General features: G+C 40.7%; 2 protein-coding genes across 3 annotated transcripts in view; both read left to right on the forward strand.

The window, feature by feature from the left end:
• The window catches only part of Lgr4 (leucine rich repeat containing G protein-coupled receptor 4), a 96283-nt gene that overhangs the window by 61850 nt on the left and 18112 nt on the right, over nucleotides 1-16321 (forward strand). For both annotated transcript variants that reach the window (XM_052183155.1, XM_052183154.1), the window contains exons 3-4: nucleotides 10718-10789; nucleotides 11983-12054. In XM_052183155.1, coding sequence (XP_052039115.1) covers nucleotides 10718-10789; nucleotides 11983-12054 — 144 coding nt within the window. The remainder of the gene's footprint in view (nucleotides 1-10717; nucleotides 10790-11982; nucleotides 12055-16321) is intronic.
• On the forward strand, nucleotides 3414-4774 carry LOC127685706 (lysophospholipase-like protein 1). The gene has a single exon (XM_052183156.1). The coding sequence runs from the start codon at nucleotides 3428-3430 to the stop codon at nucleotides 4133-4135; it is 708 nt and encodes a 235-aa protein (XP_052039116.1). The 5' UTR covers nucleotides 3414-3427; the 3' UTR covers nucleotides 4136-4774.

Consider the following 16321-nt stretch of genomic DNA (forward strand, 5'->3'; position numbering starts at 1 on the left):
AAAGGCAGAGTGCGCTGTCTGTGTGGCTCACAGTATCAATAATCAGGTTTAAACTTTATCTTTATTCACTTTGTATTGTGTGAGTGTGTAGTGAATGTGCATGGGTGAGTATGGAGGTACATACCAATGGCTCACGCTTGGACATCAGGACTACAGTTAGAAGTCCGTTCTGCCCCACTGCGGTGGGATCCAGGGATTAAACTCAGGGCATCAGGCATGGCAACAAGTGATTTTACACTCTGAGTCATCATGTTGGCTTGGTAATCCTATCTTTGAACTTAAAATTAGGGGAGAGGTTAAGACAAAGGATTTCTCTTCATTTTTGAAATTATCAATGCAAGAAACTTTGTCAGCACAGATAGAAACTAAGTTCTACTAGAGTTCATGAATGATGGACATAAACGGAATGAGACGAAAGACAGCTGAGAAAAGGCAATGCTTCCCTTGCTGTCCTATGGTAGAAGAAAGGTGATAGACAGATGGCTACTGGTCAGTGTTAGGTACAGATAGTTTAAAGATGTGTTATGCTGTTTCCTCACATGGGTGTCATATATGCTCATCATCCAAAGGCAAATGAGTAAATGCTTAGAATCATTACCAATGTCACGGTTCTCAACTGATTTACCTCCAGAATGTCTTCTACAGGTTAGTATGATGAAGCTGGAGACACAAAAGGTCAATATGGGATAAGTGGAACTTAAATATCTTGGAATTAAAGTTCTTTAGTATGTGGAAGAGCACATACTAAACTTAATGCGAAGTTTTAACAGGGATATAATTTTTATTATAAATTCCTATAGTGTTTAGCTGTGTGTGTGTGTGTGTGTGTCTGTGTGTCTGTGTGTGTGGTATATGAGCACACACATTACATATAGATATTTTTAATAGGAGCCTATATGGAAACATAAAAGCCTTCCTGCAGATGTGAAAAAATGTGGATAACATGGCTGGAGATATCTCAGCATGGCCAAGGCCCTAGGTTTAAGCCCTAGCACTAGGATTGGGATGGGTAAAGAAGAACAAAAAGAAAAGGCAGAAGGGAAGTAAGCCAGGCATGGGTAGTGGACTTTGGAAAACTTTGATCTCTTATATCAAATGAGGTTTAATTCTGGTAAAAAGAAGGTCTCAAGGGATCTAGAAAGAATGCTGCTTAATTATTGGCCCTTTTAGTCCACTATAAGAGTTCCTCTTTCTTGTGGCTGTCTTGAAGTTAGTAGTAGAAAACACCAAGCAGCAGTGTTAGGCTTTTGGGATTGACATTGTTTTATTTGCACTGTTGTGTTTCTAAGCTTTGTGTTTTTAGTGGTGTTGTAGGACATTGGACTGGGCATGTCGGGCAGAGGCTCAGACTCCCATTTGTTAAAAAAGGAGACACTGGTGATCAGCTGTTATGGTGTATTAAGTGTGTTTTCAGGGCCAATGTAATGGGATAGTGAGTAGCTTAATGAGAACCAGCAAATTCCTTGTGATTTTTTTTTTTTTTTAATTTTTCAACAGAAGCCCCATAGTTCTGAACATACAGGCAGGCTTCAATTTAAATTAATATATGAATTAGGATTAATAGTAGACGTGTTTTATGCTGTTGAAATTGGATGCTAACATTTTATATCCTGCTGATTTCAAATGTTTAGAAGAGTGATACCTACTTGTCAAATGCTGTCTGGTGGCCATACTTGCCTAGTCTTGACTTAGAGCTGTCTTTTCAGGAAACATCACAGGCTGATGGTTTAGCTGTTGTACTTTGTAAGCAGTATGACAGACACTGGCCATGCACCTACTGGAGGCACTCAATGGCCTTACAGGAGAGGCAGCTTAGACATGTTTGGGTTTGAGCTGTAATACTCCCTTTTGCTTGTCTTCAAATATAGTGTAGAGAGAAGCAGTAGAGGAGGAAAGAAAACATTGCTGAGGGCAGAAAAATATTGATTAGAATGAGGGGCAGTACTGTGGTACTTTGCAGTAGGGTTAACAATAGCACAATGCCTGACCATCTTGTAATCACCTACGGGATGGTTAGGGACATGAGCAAGGGTGTGCAGCCTACTTCTCAACCTCCTCGTGACGTGAGAAGAGCTGTCTTCCTAAAGCTGCTTGTTGTGTAGTGAACTTGTTTCCTGCCTCCCGCCCACAGTTGCTATGGTCTCACTGTCCCTTCTTTACCCCGTGTCTCTTCAGAACAGCTGCTACATTCCCCTCAACTCAGTCAATATCTGGTCAGTATTCAGATTGTAGTCTTCGCTCTCCTAAATATTGAATATAGAATTCTGGCTACTGTGTAATTTATGTAATGGCCTCAATGCAGTGGTTTTGTGCAAATAACACCTGTTGGTTTACTCTGGTTTTCACAGCAGCCTCTCTCCTTTTCTTTAAAAATAGTTGATTTTATGTGTATGTGTGTATTCCTGATTGCATATATTTGTATTGCATGTGTGCCAGAATTTCTGGGGATCAGAAGAGTCCTTGGATCACCTGGAACTGGAGTTATAAACGCTTGGAAACTGCCATGTGGGTGCTGGGAAACGAAATTGGGCCTTTTGCAAGAGTTGCAAGGGCTCTTAACTGCTGAGCCATCTCTATAGTCCAGCGTCTCCTTTCAGTTGCTTCCCAAATGAAGAAATCCAGTCTCATTGGATGCTATTGCGTGAACTTACCAATCTACATTTCCTTCTAAAACATGGCTTGCTCACTCATATCCAGCACTGACCCATCTCCCATGTTTCAGGTAGTAGTTTCATTAAGAGTTGATACATCATTGAAAGCTCTTACTCTCCAAAGCTTCCCCTCTAAGGAGCTCTTAATATGAATCCATGGTATTGTGAATAATAACCATAAGACAGATTCATGTGGATGTTCACACTGCACTCCTTGGACCCTCCCTGGAATGGCTTCTGATACACTGGGAGGGGTAAGCCCAGGGCACGGATGCCTCCCTGCCACCAACTCTTGCTCACCTCTGCTTTTTCTCTGCTTCCTTTGTTCCTGAAACTCTTGTAGCAAGCAGGGTATTCAGTCCTGTCCTGAGGGAAGCTGTTTGGGATCATTATTTCAAGTGCTGTTGGACTTGTTTCAATTCTTCATGTTTGTGTATACAGTACAGTGACTTGAGATATTACTGTTGACCCATGAACTGGTCTTTCCAACTTTAAGCTCCTCCTCACTACCTGCAGCATACATTAAGAGAGGTGAGAGTTACGCTGGCACCTGCTACTAGCAGGTTTAGCCGAGCACTTCTTTCCTGTTAATGAGATTGAGGGAGTGGAAATGGAAGAATGGAAAAGGAAAGATCATCAGGTAGCTCTCTAATTTTTTAAGTACCAATATTACATTCTCGTGCATCTTACATTGAGGCTTGAGGCATTACAGCATATCTTCTGTATGTATGGTCTCATGTAAGAATACAAAATGAGAGAGCCCTCGCTCCTTCGCCATGGCTGCTGCACCCACCTCTGTGCACCTGCGACGTTGTGTGGTGTCCCCGGCCCGGAGACACAGTGCCTCGCTGATCTTCCTGCACGGCTCAGGTCACTCTGGCGAAGGACAGAGACAGTGGATCAAGCAGGTGCTAAACCAAGACTTGACATTCCAGCACATAAAGATTATTTATCCAACGGCTCCCTCCAGACCATATACTCCTCTGAAGGGAGAGCTCTCCAATGTGTGGTTTGACAGATTTAAAATATCTAATGACTGCCCAGAACACCTTGAATCCATCGATAGAATGTGTCAAGTGCTCACTGGATTGATTGATGACGAAGTGAAAACAGGCATCCAGAAGAGCAGGATATTAATAGGCGGAGCCTGCATGGCGATGCATTTAGCATATAGAAATCACCCAGATGTGGCGGGAGTATTTGTTCTTTCTGGTTTTCTGAATAAAGCATCTGCTGTTTACCAGGATCTTCAGCAAGGGGACCGCACGCTCCCTGAGCTCTTTCAGTGCCATGGCACTGCAGATGAACTAGTTCTTCATGTCTGGGGTGAGGAGACAAACTCCAAACTGAAATCTCTAGGAGTGAGCACAACATTTTACAGTCTTCCAAATGTTTACCATGAGCTGAACAAAACTGAGCTGGAGAGTCTCAAGTCGTGGATTCTCATGAAGCTGCCAGAAGAGACAGACGGGCAGAATGAATGACACCTGACCAGTATATTGATTGTTCATTGTCTTACATTTAACATTTTTCTTATTTGATCCTCACAAAAATTAATATCATTGAAACAGCCAGCATCCCTATATTATAGAAATGAAATTGCATATCTGTCTATTTTCATTCAGTCAACAAGATTGTCTTGAAAATCATCATGTAGTGAATGCCAACTGTTTGTTTTGTCCCTGCACAGGTGCCATTGATTAGGCACACTAAAATGTGCTTGTCCATGCACCACAGATTTGGGTGACTTTCTGTGTGAGGCTATCATAAATAAGGCTGCTATGAAGTATGTAAACATCCATCCTAAGGAGGAGAGCTATGTGACAAGTTGTAGCATCACCTGAAATAGCCCAGCTGTTTCTCAATGTGGCTTTAGCATCTTCCATTCCAGTCAGCAGTGTTGTGGCCCCTGATGCCCACTTCTGCACCAGACTTTCATCTTGTCCATTCCAGTGCAGTGTAGTGTTCATGTAGCATTTGATTTCCACTTTCTCAGTGCCAATGATGTGATACAGAATCCTACACTAGAGGGTTTTCCAAATTTGTGAAAATGAGTTTGCCCTCTCCAATCTGTTCACAGATTATCTTATTTACTGCCAAGTTATAATGACAAATAAAATATGGACAAATAAAAAAAAGAATACAAAATGAATATAATATAGATTGACTCATAAGGAACATTCTAAAGCCACAGAGAAAGATGGGGGAGGAAGGTGAATAGTATCTCAAGGCAAAGTAAGATGCCCCAGTGAGAAATTGTAGTTCAGACTCCTGTGGAGCTATAGGAAGGTGGTGTCAGTTAGTGTCATGTTAGTGCTAGTTCTCAAATCAGTCAGACAGCATGATGTCAGTAGGCAGCGGCTGGGATACACAGTTATTATAGAAGAGAACTGGTGTGAGAGGTGAGTTATATAGAAAGATTCTGATGTGCTCGGATATGTAACAGTCAATGCTAAGTTGTGGGAGACAAGAACACTGGGTTAAAGTGTGAAAGAAGAGACTTAACGTTGAAAGTCTGGAAAATTCAATAGGTGGGAAATGAGGCTTTGAGAATTTTTTTTTTTTTTTTCAGAATTGAACATTAGAAAGCCAGAGATGGCCCAGGTCCTCTGTAAGAAGCTATGGATGTTGTGAGCCACTATGTGGCTTCTGGAAATGGAACCCGGGTACTCTGAAAAAGCAACACATGCTCTTTACTGCTGTTATCCCACCAACTCCCTCACAGTATTTTAGTGGGTTGAGGCAGAAGTCTTATGGAGGTTCGTGGGAGTAACCCAGGAAACTAATAGAGCCTAAACTCATACCACAGAAAGACTATGAGCTCATGGCTTGAAATCTGGTAGAGGGATTCTCACCATCTTGGGAGCCAGAAGCTACTGAGGAACACGGGTGAAAGTCATGAGGCCTGGGACTACGTATGTGTGTTTGCAAAAAGAATTATACCACATCCACCCTCTGCTCTTACCCTGGTGGCATTTTCTTAGCAATGAACAGTTACCAAGGAGTATACTGATAATGAACAAAGAGACATTTTATGGAATAAAGTTTTCTGAGCCCTTCAGCTAGGCCACCAAGTAGCCCTGAAGTTAGACAATTGTTGTCTGCGGCACAGAAGTACAAACCCAGGCATGAAAGGGGAGACAGCTGCTCTTTCTTAAGAGGTTGTACTTCTTCGTCAGGATCAGCTACCATAGGTCCAGTAAGAGTCCCTATGTGTGGGCACTGAGAGGTTCCTTTCTCATCTCCTTCCCTCTGGGTCTTTTTGGCTGAGTGAGGTATGTACTGTTAGTCTGCTGGGAAATTCCCCCATAATTGCAGTGGAGAGCTCCTAATGCATATGCAGAGCTTGTCAGGTTGACTGCTGGGGCAGAGCTGTTGATACTCAAACAAAGCTGTTAGCTTGCTCATTGCCCAAGTCCATAGTGTTCTACCTCTCCTCTGAGAATGATTTCCTAATCTTTTGGTGACACCACAGAAGCACCTCAGGTCGGGAACGAGTGGATAAACATTGAGGCAGCTAAGTAAGCACTAGAATGCTGGCTCCTCCACTTTGTAGCTGTGTAATTTTTGCCAAGTCACCTAACCTCTCTGGTGCTTTAGAAAAGCAGGATTGTTGTCATGTGATTAATATGAAAGAACAACTTCCTGCCATCTGTTTTGACCACAGCACCTTGTAAGATCTCAGATGTTTGACTCTTAAGGACTAGGGAACCTAGCCCCAAGTCCTGTCATTTATTCACCTCACTTTTTAGTGTATCTCAACTTCAAGACAGGAAACACCTCCAAGAAGAGCACTGCTACAAGAAGTGCAGGTTGTAGGAGCATCAAACCGAGCAATCTGTGGGAAGGGTCTGGGGAGTGACTGCTGAAGCTGCAGCTTGTGTCATTCCTTACCACAGCAGCTCAGGAAACTTCAGGAGACGAAGGCTGCATGTGCTCCATTTTCTCCCAAGAAACAAAGTCACTGAGTAGTGAGCCTGCTGTGAGGCACTGTCACCCACCACACTCACAGGGTTTATTTCAGCTCTCTAGACTGCTGGCTTGTGTTTCAGGATAAGCCTGGAGCACAGAGCTCATTGTGTTGATTCTATTAATGGTAAGTCGAGGAGAAATGGAATGCTTTTTGAAACCAGGTTACTTTAGCATTCACATAGTTTATAAAGAGGCAGAGATTTGGGGGAAAGGAAGCAAATATTTTGACTAATGTGGTTAAACAGTCTTTTTTGTTGACACGTTAAGATAATCAGGTGTTGTGTTTTGCCACTTTCTTGGTTACTTAATAAAGCACTCTTTCTCATGGTCATGGCACGGAAAGTTAAATGCCCCAAGGAAGGCCCAAAGATAGCAAGATGGTGAAGGCTAATGTGAGAGACAAAGGGTGAAAGACCCTGGAAAGCTGTGTTTATAGGATTTTGGTTTGGGCGGATGCTTTTAGCCCAGGTTTTAAGGACAGCTGGGAGGAGGAGCAGGGTTACAGGACTATTTGAGGCACTCGGGGAAAGGCGGCTACTGCCAATTAAGGCCCTTATGGTGCAATCTGAGCTTTGAAAAATGTGGCCTTTTAAATACTGTGTTCCAATTGTGAGCATTCTTGGTTGAATTTACTGCGGGAGCCTGAGTGGAGCAGATCCTTTCTTTGCTCATGTGGAGCTGGCACAGAGGTGGCCACTGGAAGCTGTGGACTGGCACCCACTGGAGTGGACTCTTTTATTTGTTCTGTTGGCTCTGCTAGAGATTGACTCCACGGCCTTGTCCCTGTTAAGCAAGCTCTCAGCTACATCCCCAGTGCAGAGAAGACCGTCAGAGGACACATAACTAGTAAACTCCTAGCTGACAATGGGTGGGAATAAAAGTATGGGATGTGTGCTCCATTCTGAGAAGCATTTGTACTTGCCCTGTGAGATTAATGTGCAATAAACGGCCAGAAGGTAGCCTATGACTATGCTGTGCTCTAGTTATTTATGGGTTTCCTTCAAGGGAGAAGCAGGGCTATTGTGTGTTTAAGGTGTCAGTGAGGCTCTGTGGTGAAGCACTGAGATGGTGGAGCATTGGCGCTGGCTACTTGGGGAAGCTTGGGAGCAAGAGAAACATTTTGAAAGGGTTTCATTGAAGAAAGCGTTAAACTTCTTGTGTTTCTGGTTTGTATGCTAATCCTTAGTAGTGAAAGACTATATTTTAAAAACAGAAACTGGTGTACAGTAGTTGTTCCTTTTTGTTTATTCTTCTCTTACACATCCTATCCTGAAAACTTGCACCTACCCCCTCTATCCACCTCTCTTGGTTCACTACCACCACGTCCTGTCTCCTCTGGATCCACTGCTCCTCATTTCCCTTCAGAAAAGAGCAGGCCTCTTCCTGATGCCACTGACCGTGGCCTAACAGGATGCAAAAGACCAGACACAGTCTTCATATAAAGGCTGGACAAGGCCACCCAGAAGGAGACACCCCTAGGCCACGGTTAGGAGTCCCACAAAACCCCAAACGTACACAAGTACAGCACGTATGTAGGGCACCCAGCACAGACCCATGCAGGCTCCGGGATCGTTGCTTCAGTGTCGTAAAGTTTTAAGTATTGATTTGTATACTTCTAGCCATGTGTGTTGGCATCTGAGTCATCATGTCTGAATATGGTTATGTTGGTAGTGGATCCAGAGGAGATAGGAGGTGGTAGTGAACTGAGAGGAGTGGACGGAGCTGGAGTCGTAAGTGGTTGGAGCTGCGCAGGAAGTGCTAGGGCTCGAACTCAGGTGCTCTTCAAGATCAGCCCAAGCTTAGAACTTTGAAGCCATTACTCAAATCCCTTAAAACTTTGTTTTGAGCGAACAATAATTCACGAATTGGGCAGCTGCTCACGAGAAATGGTTCAGAAGTTCCACTGAGGAAATGTAGAAGAGATTTTATTGGCCCGGCATAGACAAAAAAATGTTTAATCACGAACACATATTGTTGCCTACTTCTTCATTGAGCTTAAGTGCTTTCCTTTAACTTTAGGCATTCATAGACTATAGCTCAAGTTTTGCTAAGGTTTGCAATGTAAGCAAATGGTAAGCTGCTTCTCACTTAAGGCAACTTGTTGGTGTTGTCTACTTAGATCCTTTAGTCTGTGCTGCCATTTTAGATGATATGTAAAAGGCTGATGCTGTGGAGTAGGATGCCTCAGAAGGATGCCCTACAGTCACTAGATTAGAGGGTGGTACACTTGTGGTTTGACTGAGAATCCAGCAGCATCGCCCTTTGCTGAGGAAGCAGTTATTTATCATCTGTACCGTTGGGGTTTCTGAGATGTTTTATTTCACCCATCTGTGTAACATATGCCTGCTGTAGACCAGAGGTCACGTAGAGTCAGGGTTTCTTATGCTGCATGAATTTTAAGTGGTATAAAACCTTAGAAGAAAGCAAGCATCTTATAGTAGAATTTCAGACATTACTTTGAATTTTAGAGTTTGTAAAGATGTTTTTGCTGTGTCCCTAAAATCAAGGTAAATATAGCAGATTAAAGAACGGGGAGAGGATGTTGTATTTGGCACTCAGGAGCAACTAGAACTTGATAGTGAATGAATAAACTCAACCAAGTCCAGGGAAGTAGGGTGCTGAAAGAGTGATCAGAGAGAACAAAGGAAATTCTGTTTTTTTCTTGATATCTATTTTAATGTGTATAAGTGTTTTGTTTGTATGTATGTATACCTGTTGTGTTCCTGGTGTCCTCAGCGGTCAACTGAGGGTCCGGGTCCCCTAGAACTAGGGTTACAGATAGTTGTAAACTGTCGTGGGTGTATGGAAACAGACCTGGTCCACTGGAAGAACAGCCAGTGCTCTTAATAGCTGAACCATTTCTCTAGCACTTGTGTTCTTATTTTTGAGAGAGGGACTCACTGTGTATTCCAGCATGGCTTTGATCTTGTATTATCTTCACTTTCTGAGTATAGACATGTATTATCTGACTGGAAATAGACCCCCCCCCCCCCCACACACACACATGCTCCCTTTTCCCTCTTGCTTCAGTCCCTACTTGCTTGCTCTGGCCCATAGGGTCTTTTTGGGTTTTTTTGTTTTTTTGGGTTTTGTTTTGTTTTGTTTTGTTTGTTTGGTTGGTTTTTTGTTTTTATTTGTTTCTCATTACCGATGTTTGTAAGCCACCATGTGATTGCTGGGATTTGAACTCATGACCTCCGGAAGAGCAATCAGTGTTCTTAATTGCCGAGCCATCTCACTAGCTCAGGAAATAGACCTTTTTAAAGGAGAAATTATAAAATTTGTTTTATAAATTAAAGAACTAATTGAAACTAAATTATAAATAGAAATATTTAAAAGGAAGACATGGAAAGACTTTTTTAAAAAATCAATTATAGAATCCAGCTGCTTGAAACTCTAAACTTGGTGGACCTAAGAGGTAGGGTCCTGCGCTCCATGACAGGGACACAGGACTTCTATGCCATAGTCCTGAGGAAATAGGAGGAAAGGTGGGGAAAGAACTAAGACTTCATAGTCTTTCTTGTTCTTTACCCCCACTTAATAATTTCTTCAGGAAAACATTTCTTTAAATGTGTACTTTTAGACCTTCATTTGAAATCCAGGCTCCCAAACTCTTTCTTTTTGTACAGAGTATGTTGTCCTGGGTTTCTGTGGAGATAACAGGCTGACTTGCCTCCTGAAAGCATTCTTCCTTGACAGCCTGGTTTGCTCTGCTCTGTGTAAACAGTCCTGCCTGCTGACTAGTAGTCTGCATTTATGAGGCCCTCCCTCAGAAAACACTGCAAGCTGCAGATTGACCGTGAATAGCAAACTTAATTTGGCTTAATGTGTTTTGGCTTGCTTGACCTCACCAGAATAAAAATGTGCCTACTTAAATTATTGTATTGGAAGTTTAAAAAAAAAAATTCTAGACATTCTTAATTCACTGGAAGAATCTTGGGACCACTTTAGCAGAGGTTTAAGTCCCTGTTTAATGTCTTGTCATCCTGAGAAATGTTTAGCATAGAATTTTAATCACAGATAAGGTTACTGTGGATTCTGAAATTTAACTTTGAATTACTGTTTTTTTCTCTTGTTACTTTTTTTTTTTCTAGACAACTGGCTGGTAACGACCTTTCTTTTATCCACCCAAAAGCCTTGTCTGGGTTGAAAGAACTCAAAGTCCTGTAAGTAATGCAGTTTTAGAGCTTCACAGCTGGCTGTGTATTTTCTTCCTGCATAGTCAACATGCTTGGAGCTAGGCTAAGCACAGTCTCTTTTAGTTGAGGATTAAAAGATTTAAGACATGGCCAATGGGTAGGGGAGCAGGCTAGAGGTTGGTCTGGGCAAACTTGGATCTAGATAACGAAAGTTAAAAATCTAAATAGTAAGTATTCTGAGCTCCAAGGCAGCACAGACTTGTCATGCTGCTAATGTATTGAATAGAAACCATATTTAAGCTTTAATGTTAGTTTCATTCCTACTTGCTTTATAGCTACAAAGGTTTTTAATTAACGGGAGAGAGCTTTAGAAGTACTTTACATATTAAAAGCATTTGAGAACTGAAGAAGTGAAGTGATTCACATCCATGATTTATAAGATATTTATAAAGATAGTCAGAATCAGAAGAGAAATTCCTGGCCATGCAGGAGCTTGGAGGGTGACAGACTGAAGATCATGTGGGTTGACAGTCACAGTTTCACCTGCTTTTTGTCACTACTGCTCTGGGCAAAGTCAGAAGGCCACTGGTTCAGAGTGTTAGGTGGTCCTGCTACTTCTTCTATTCTGTGGTCATGATTCATGTCAAATAGTTATTAACATGGCAAGAGTGGTTTTAGGTAAAAATGAAAACTATTTTGTTTTTCATAGAGATGTCTGCCTCTGTTCTTCAGGTCTCAGATCTCCCATGACTGAGACTTAATGATGCCCATATTCCTTCTGCAGGCACTAAAGTCATTGCTACTGCTCAGTAAGGCCCAGTGTCTGCTCTCCTTGCAAACCACCTTTATCTGATGACCAGGTTTCTAGGCTCTGCTTTCTTCTAATTTGAGAAGGCATTAGAAATTCTAAAGGGTTTGTTGATGAGACTAAGTTTGTTATACAGCTTAGTGAATCTTAACTCTGGGATCTGGGAAAGAAACAAGCCCTGGAAATGTGGCCCACCGAGCAGCTCCATTGTAGATGGCCTGGAATAGCAGCATAAATTTCATCTCTGAGTTTACAGCAAATGCTTAACATTTTGCAATTTTCTTGCCTTAGGTGCTTTATACCCCACCCACCCCAATTTTGATAATTTTTAGGGAAAATATTGCTACATATTCTTATACGGAAAAAATGGTAACAATTGGTGATTAACCACTAACCAAAATTTTTCTTCTAGAACACTCCAGAATAATCAGTTGAAAACAGTACCCAGTGAAGCCCTTCATGGACTGAGTGCTTTGCAGTCTTTGTAAGTATCCTTTTGTCTTCTGCATTCTTGGGTCATTGGAAGGCCACTCTGGCTGCTAAATGAATACAGAACGGAACCCCCAGGCCAGAGGAGATTCATCCTCTCCCCTGGGGTGAAAATGGGGAGGGCCAATTGCTGTCATCAAACACCCTTTGGTAAGGTGAAGGAGGTCCTTCCCTTTGCTTTGACTCAGAGGCTGGGGCATCATCTGTGAGAATGGGGTGCAGTGGTTCAACAGGTACATGGTTGCTGGTCACAGCTCTTTGAAACCAGAGTTAGAGATGTGCAGGAGTTCTGATGTCTTGTGCTCTAACAGACATAGATGTGATTTGGGTTTAGGCAGCAATGATTGGTATAAACTGAGTTTAATGCCTTACCTGTGGCTCAGAATACATACGGGATAACCTGGTTGGGAATGCAGCTGCCTCTGCTCCCAGGCCCAGGCTTTTTTTTTTTTTTTTTTTTTTTTTTTTGATAAAACTTGGTTTATGTGGCATAATCAGAGTTTTAATTTTGGATTTTTTTCCATGTCATTAATGTTAAATGCTTTTCCAAATAGCACTTTATTTGTTTTTACATTCCTTATATACAGAGAACTTGGCTTTATATGAGTTCTAAATGCTGTTCTAACATCGGAGTTCATGATAGGTACTAAGGAAATGACTGTGGAGAGAATTTGAAGTAACTTGTCCAACAGCACGTAGCCAGTAAAGGCACAGTGGGGATTCAAAGCCAGACAGACCTGTCCCAGAATTTCAATTAATCTGAATTTCTTCGCAGATATTCTAGTAGTAAGTCTAAAGTGAATGTTAGAACAAAAACATACTAATAAACCACATGTTGTAAAAGTTAAACATTAACTCATACCTGTCACAAACAAGGAATATCCAGGGTGTTACCCGTTTAATTTTTAGTTCAAATATAAGATTGTATGTATTTCACGGTTCACTTTGCAAAAGTGGCAAATTATGGACTATCAGGATTTGTTGCTCACTAGAGTGAATTTGACTTTTAAAATGAATCAGAATAAGTTGCTGTTATAGAAATATTTGGCTGCAGAGTATTTGATTCTAAGGATGCAGAGCCATTTAACTCCTGTAGACATAAATTCATTTAGCATCCTAAATATGTCCTGTTTTCTTTTGGTACTTTACAATTAATTGGCTTGACTTTAAGACCTTCACATTGAATCATTATTTTCATAGACTTAGTGATCAAAGGCCCAATTATTTTGCCTAGTTTGAAGGCAAAAAAGAGAAGACTAAAATCTCATTTTCAACTTCAGGACAGAAAAATTACCAAGAAAATTTCAATTAGATTGTTTCTAATTTGTGGCCAACAAGTACCTTTGAAGTGCATGTGATATTTGTTAGTAAAATGGGTGTATTGAAGTGGTGTTAGTACAAAAATTGGAAACTTCTCTCTCAAAAACAATGAGTTAACCAAAGCTCAGCATGCACCCTTACACAGTGCACGAGGTGCTTGCATTCTGTCAGATTGTTATGAGAATAGAAAACCCATATAAAACACACAATCTCTCTCTCTCTCTCAAGTTCTGATTTGCTTTCATCTGTAACAAACTGTAGAAGGAGCTCTGTATCAAGTATGCTGTATTTAAGAAAGAAGTGTTCTTGGGTTTGTTAGCATAGTGGGTGTTGTAGTCAAATGTGCTATCATTGAAATTCTACCCTGGTGTAAAACAGTTTTATCAGCACTTGAGTCAGTTTTCAAATCTGATCTTCAGACCCAAGTTACGTTAAAGATTTCCTTGTGGTTTCACCACAGACCTTACAAGGAACAAAGTTCATTAGGCGGTGAAATTGACCAGAAGGGGTTTGAGATAAGTATATACTTGATGGTGACTATAAAGTCAGAGTGAATTGTAAGAATCAATAAAATGATAATTTAACAACTTCTCAAAAATTCAGTACCTAATTAGAATATTAAAATGGCAATCAGAATTAGCTCTAAGTAGCTTTTTTATATCAAATTTATATTGAATATTATATTAAACATTAACCTTAGATTAAATATCCTTAATTTTTTCCATACTTTAAACTCCCAACTGTAATATTTGCCCTATTGCAAAATTAGAAAAGAGAACTTTGGATTACATAGAATGTTTATTGATCACAGATTTTTCACACTAGAACAGTTATGGAATGTGTGGGGTCACAAACTGCCCCAAGCCAGATTCAGCCACCCGTCATTAATAATCCAATTAGAAGAGTCCAATTAATAGTAGGAAGCAGAAAAAGGAGATTTATTCAATGTAGCTGCATTGGGAAGAGGAAAAGAGAGATCCATTGAGCCTACAAGTCCCACTTTAGGATCCTGAAGTGAGATTAAAGTTTAAATAAAGAGCCACAGACATGATCATCTAAACAGTCCCAGTTGGGGTGTGGTTCTGCCTGCTGCTGACCCATATTGATGTGCTTTGATTAGATCCTACAGGGTGGTCAGATAAGCAGTTGGACCTGTATAAAACCTGCCAGGCCCCTAACAGAACTGCATGTAATATTTTGCCACTATAATTTTATTTAAGGTAAGAAATTAAAAGATGTGAGTTTTAGTACTAAAATCTATTCCTCACAATTGATTATACACATTTTCAAGATGAAATGTTAATAGATTGCTAAACTTTTAGAAAGGGAATTTTTTAAGTCCCCAGCACTTAAAATGATATATACTCCACTCTGTGGAGTTTTGTTAGTAGAACATATTGAAAAAGCTCATGTAACTACTCTTGGAGATACTATGCTGCTTCACATCTTGTATAGCAGTCCACTGCACTACTTCTTGGTCTGTTAGGATGGATGCTAATAGCGTAGGCCACTGGGACACCCCCAGTTTTTTCTTTTGGTGGTCGTCTTAGGGACTGAACCCAGAGCTTTTCAAATACTCCTCAAATGGTCTACTACCAAGTTATGCAAAGTAACATGTAAAGATTTTCTTAAAGTGTTGATCTCAGTATAAGTCTTTACGTTTATAGGTGTGTCACTAATGTCCACATGAATTGAGTATAAAGATTAAACTCTAGTCTTTTTTACAACAGTCTACAAATCTGAGTTCATAAATCCTTTCTACTTTATTTTACTTTGTATTCTAGGGTCCATTTTTCTGTAGATCTTCTGTTTGCACTCTTAATTGTATGCACCTTTCTAATTTTCGAAAAATGTTTGGCAGAGCCCCCACATCTCTGCTTGCCCTTCTGTATTACCCCTTTGCATAGAAGATAATTTCATTGTTTTCTTAGTTCAGATTTGCTTGCATGAAGGCATATGACAGAATTCATAGGAATATGTCTCACTCATACTAAATTCACATTTAAAAAGGAATAGGTGGCCTAGTGTGGTCTTTGTCACATTTTAATGAAACACTTCATAGAGGAGACCTGACTTTGATGGAGTAATGTCGGCTTACTTAGTAGTACCTCTGGACATTACTAAATATATATACAAATTTTCATCTGTGATTAAAAATAAGCAATTTATACTTTTAAACTGTTTTGCCACTGAGGAACCAAGGAAGAATTATACTGTAAACAAAATACAATCCAAGTTCCTTTCTTGGCCTGTGTAATCTAGACCCTGTTAGTCACAGGCATGAATCCCTGGACCCTGCCACTCTTCTCCCTGTGTTCTTATTGCTCTGTCCTGGCAACTGTGTGGTCTTACCAAGTTTGATTCTGTTGTCCCTAACATTTCTCTAAAACACCTCCTGCTCAACTACTGCTTCTGCTGGCCCTTGCTAATTAATTCATTAGGCTCCCACTGAAATATTATGGTTCGAAAGGTTTCTTGACCAGGTACATTTCAGGTAGCTCTTGCTGCCTCGATGTCCTATCAGTTTTATCGCCATCCCTACTGTTTACTTCACTGCACTTTTTAAGCACTCTCAGTTTCTCTGTAATTTATTAGTCTGTGCATCTCCAACCCACAGAAGGCCTCATACCATTTTATCCTTTATGTCTTCCAAGATGGTCAGTTTGAATGTGGAATGAACTGCAGCTAGTCTAATAATCTACAAGTGTAATTCAGTTACACCTCGTAGTTAATCTATTTGATTATGGTTAATGTCTCTTCTCAACAATGGGTTCCTGGAGGTTGTGACTCCTGTGTTTGAACACTTTCTTATCTGTTCATTAAAGCAGATCTCCTAAACAGCTCTGTGTCCAGTATACTGTCTATTTTGTTGAAAATACTAGTTGCTCTGCATGTCAGTTCTAGCAAGCCCAAGGAGCATCCGAATATAAAGATGCCTATGG

This window comes from Apodemus sylvaticus, chromosome 5, assembly GCF_947179515.1.
Source record: "Apodemus sylvaticus chromosome 5, mApoSyl1.1, whole genome shotgun sequence".
Classification (NCBI taxonomy): Eukaryota; Metazoa; Chordata; class Mammalia; order Rodentia; family Muridae; genus Apodemus; species Apodemus sylvaticus.

Coding starts and splice junctions, on each gene's coding strand:
- LOC127685706 (XM_052183156.1), top strand. CDS start 3,428: ATGGCTGCTGCACCCACCTCTGTGCACCTGCGACGTTGTGTGGTGTCC.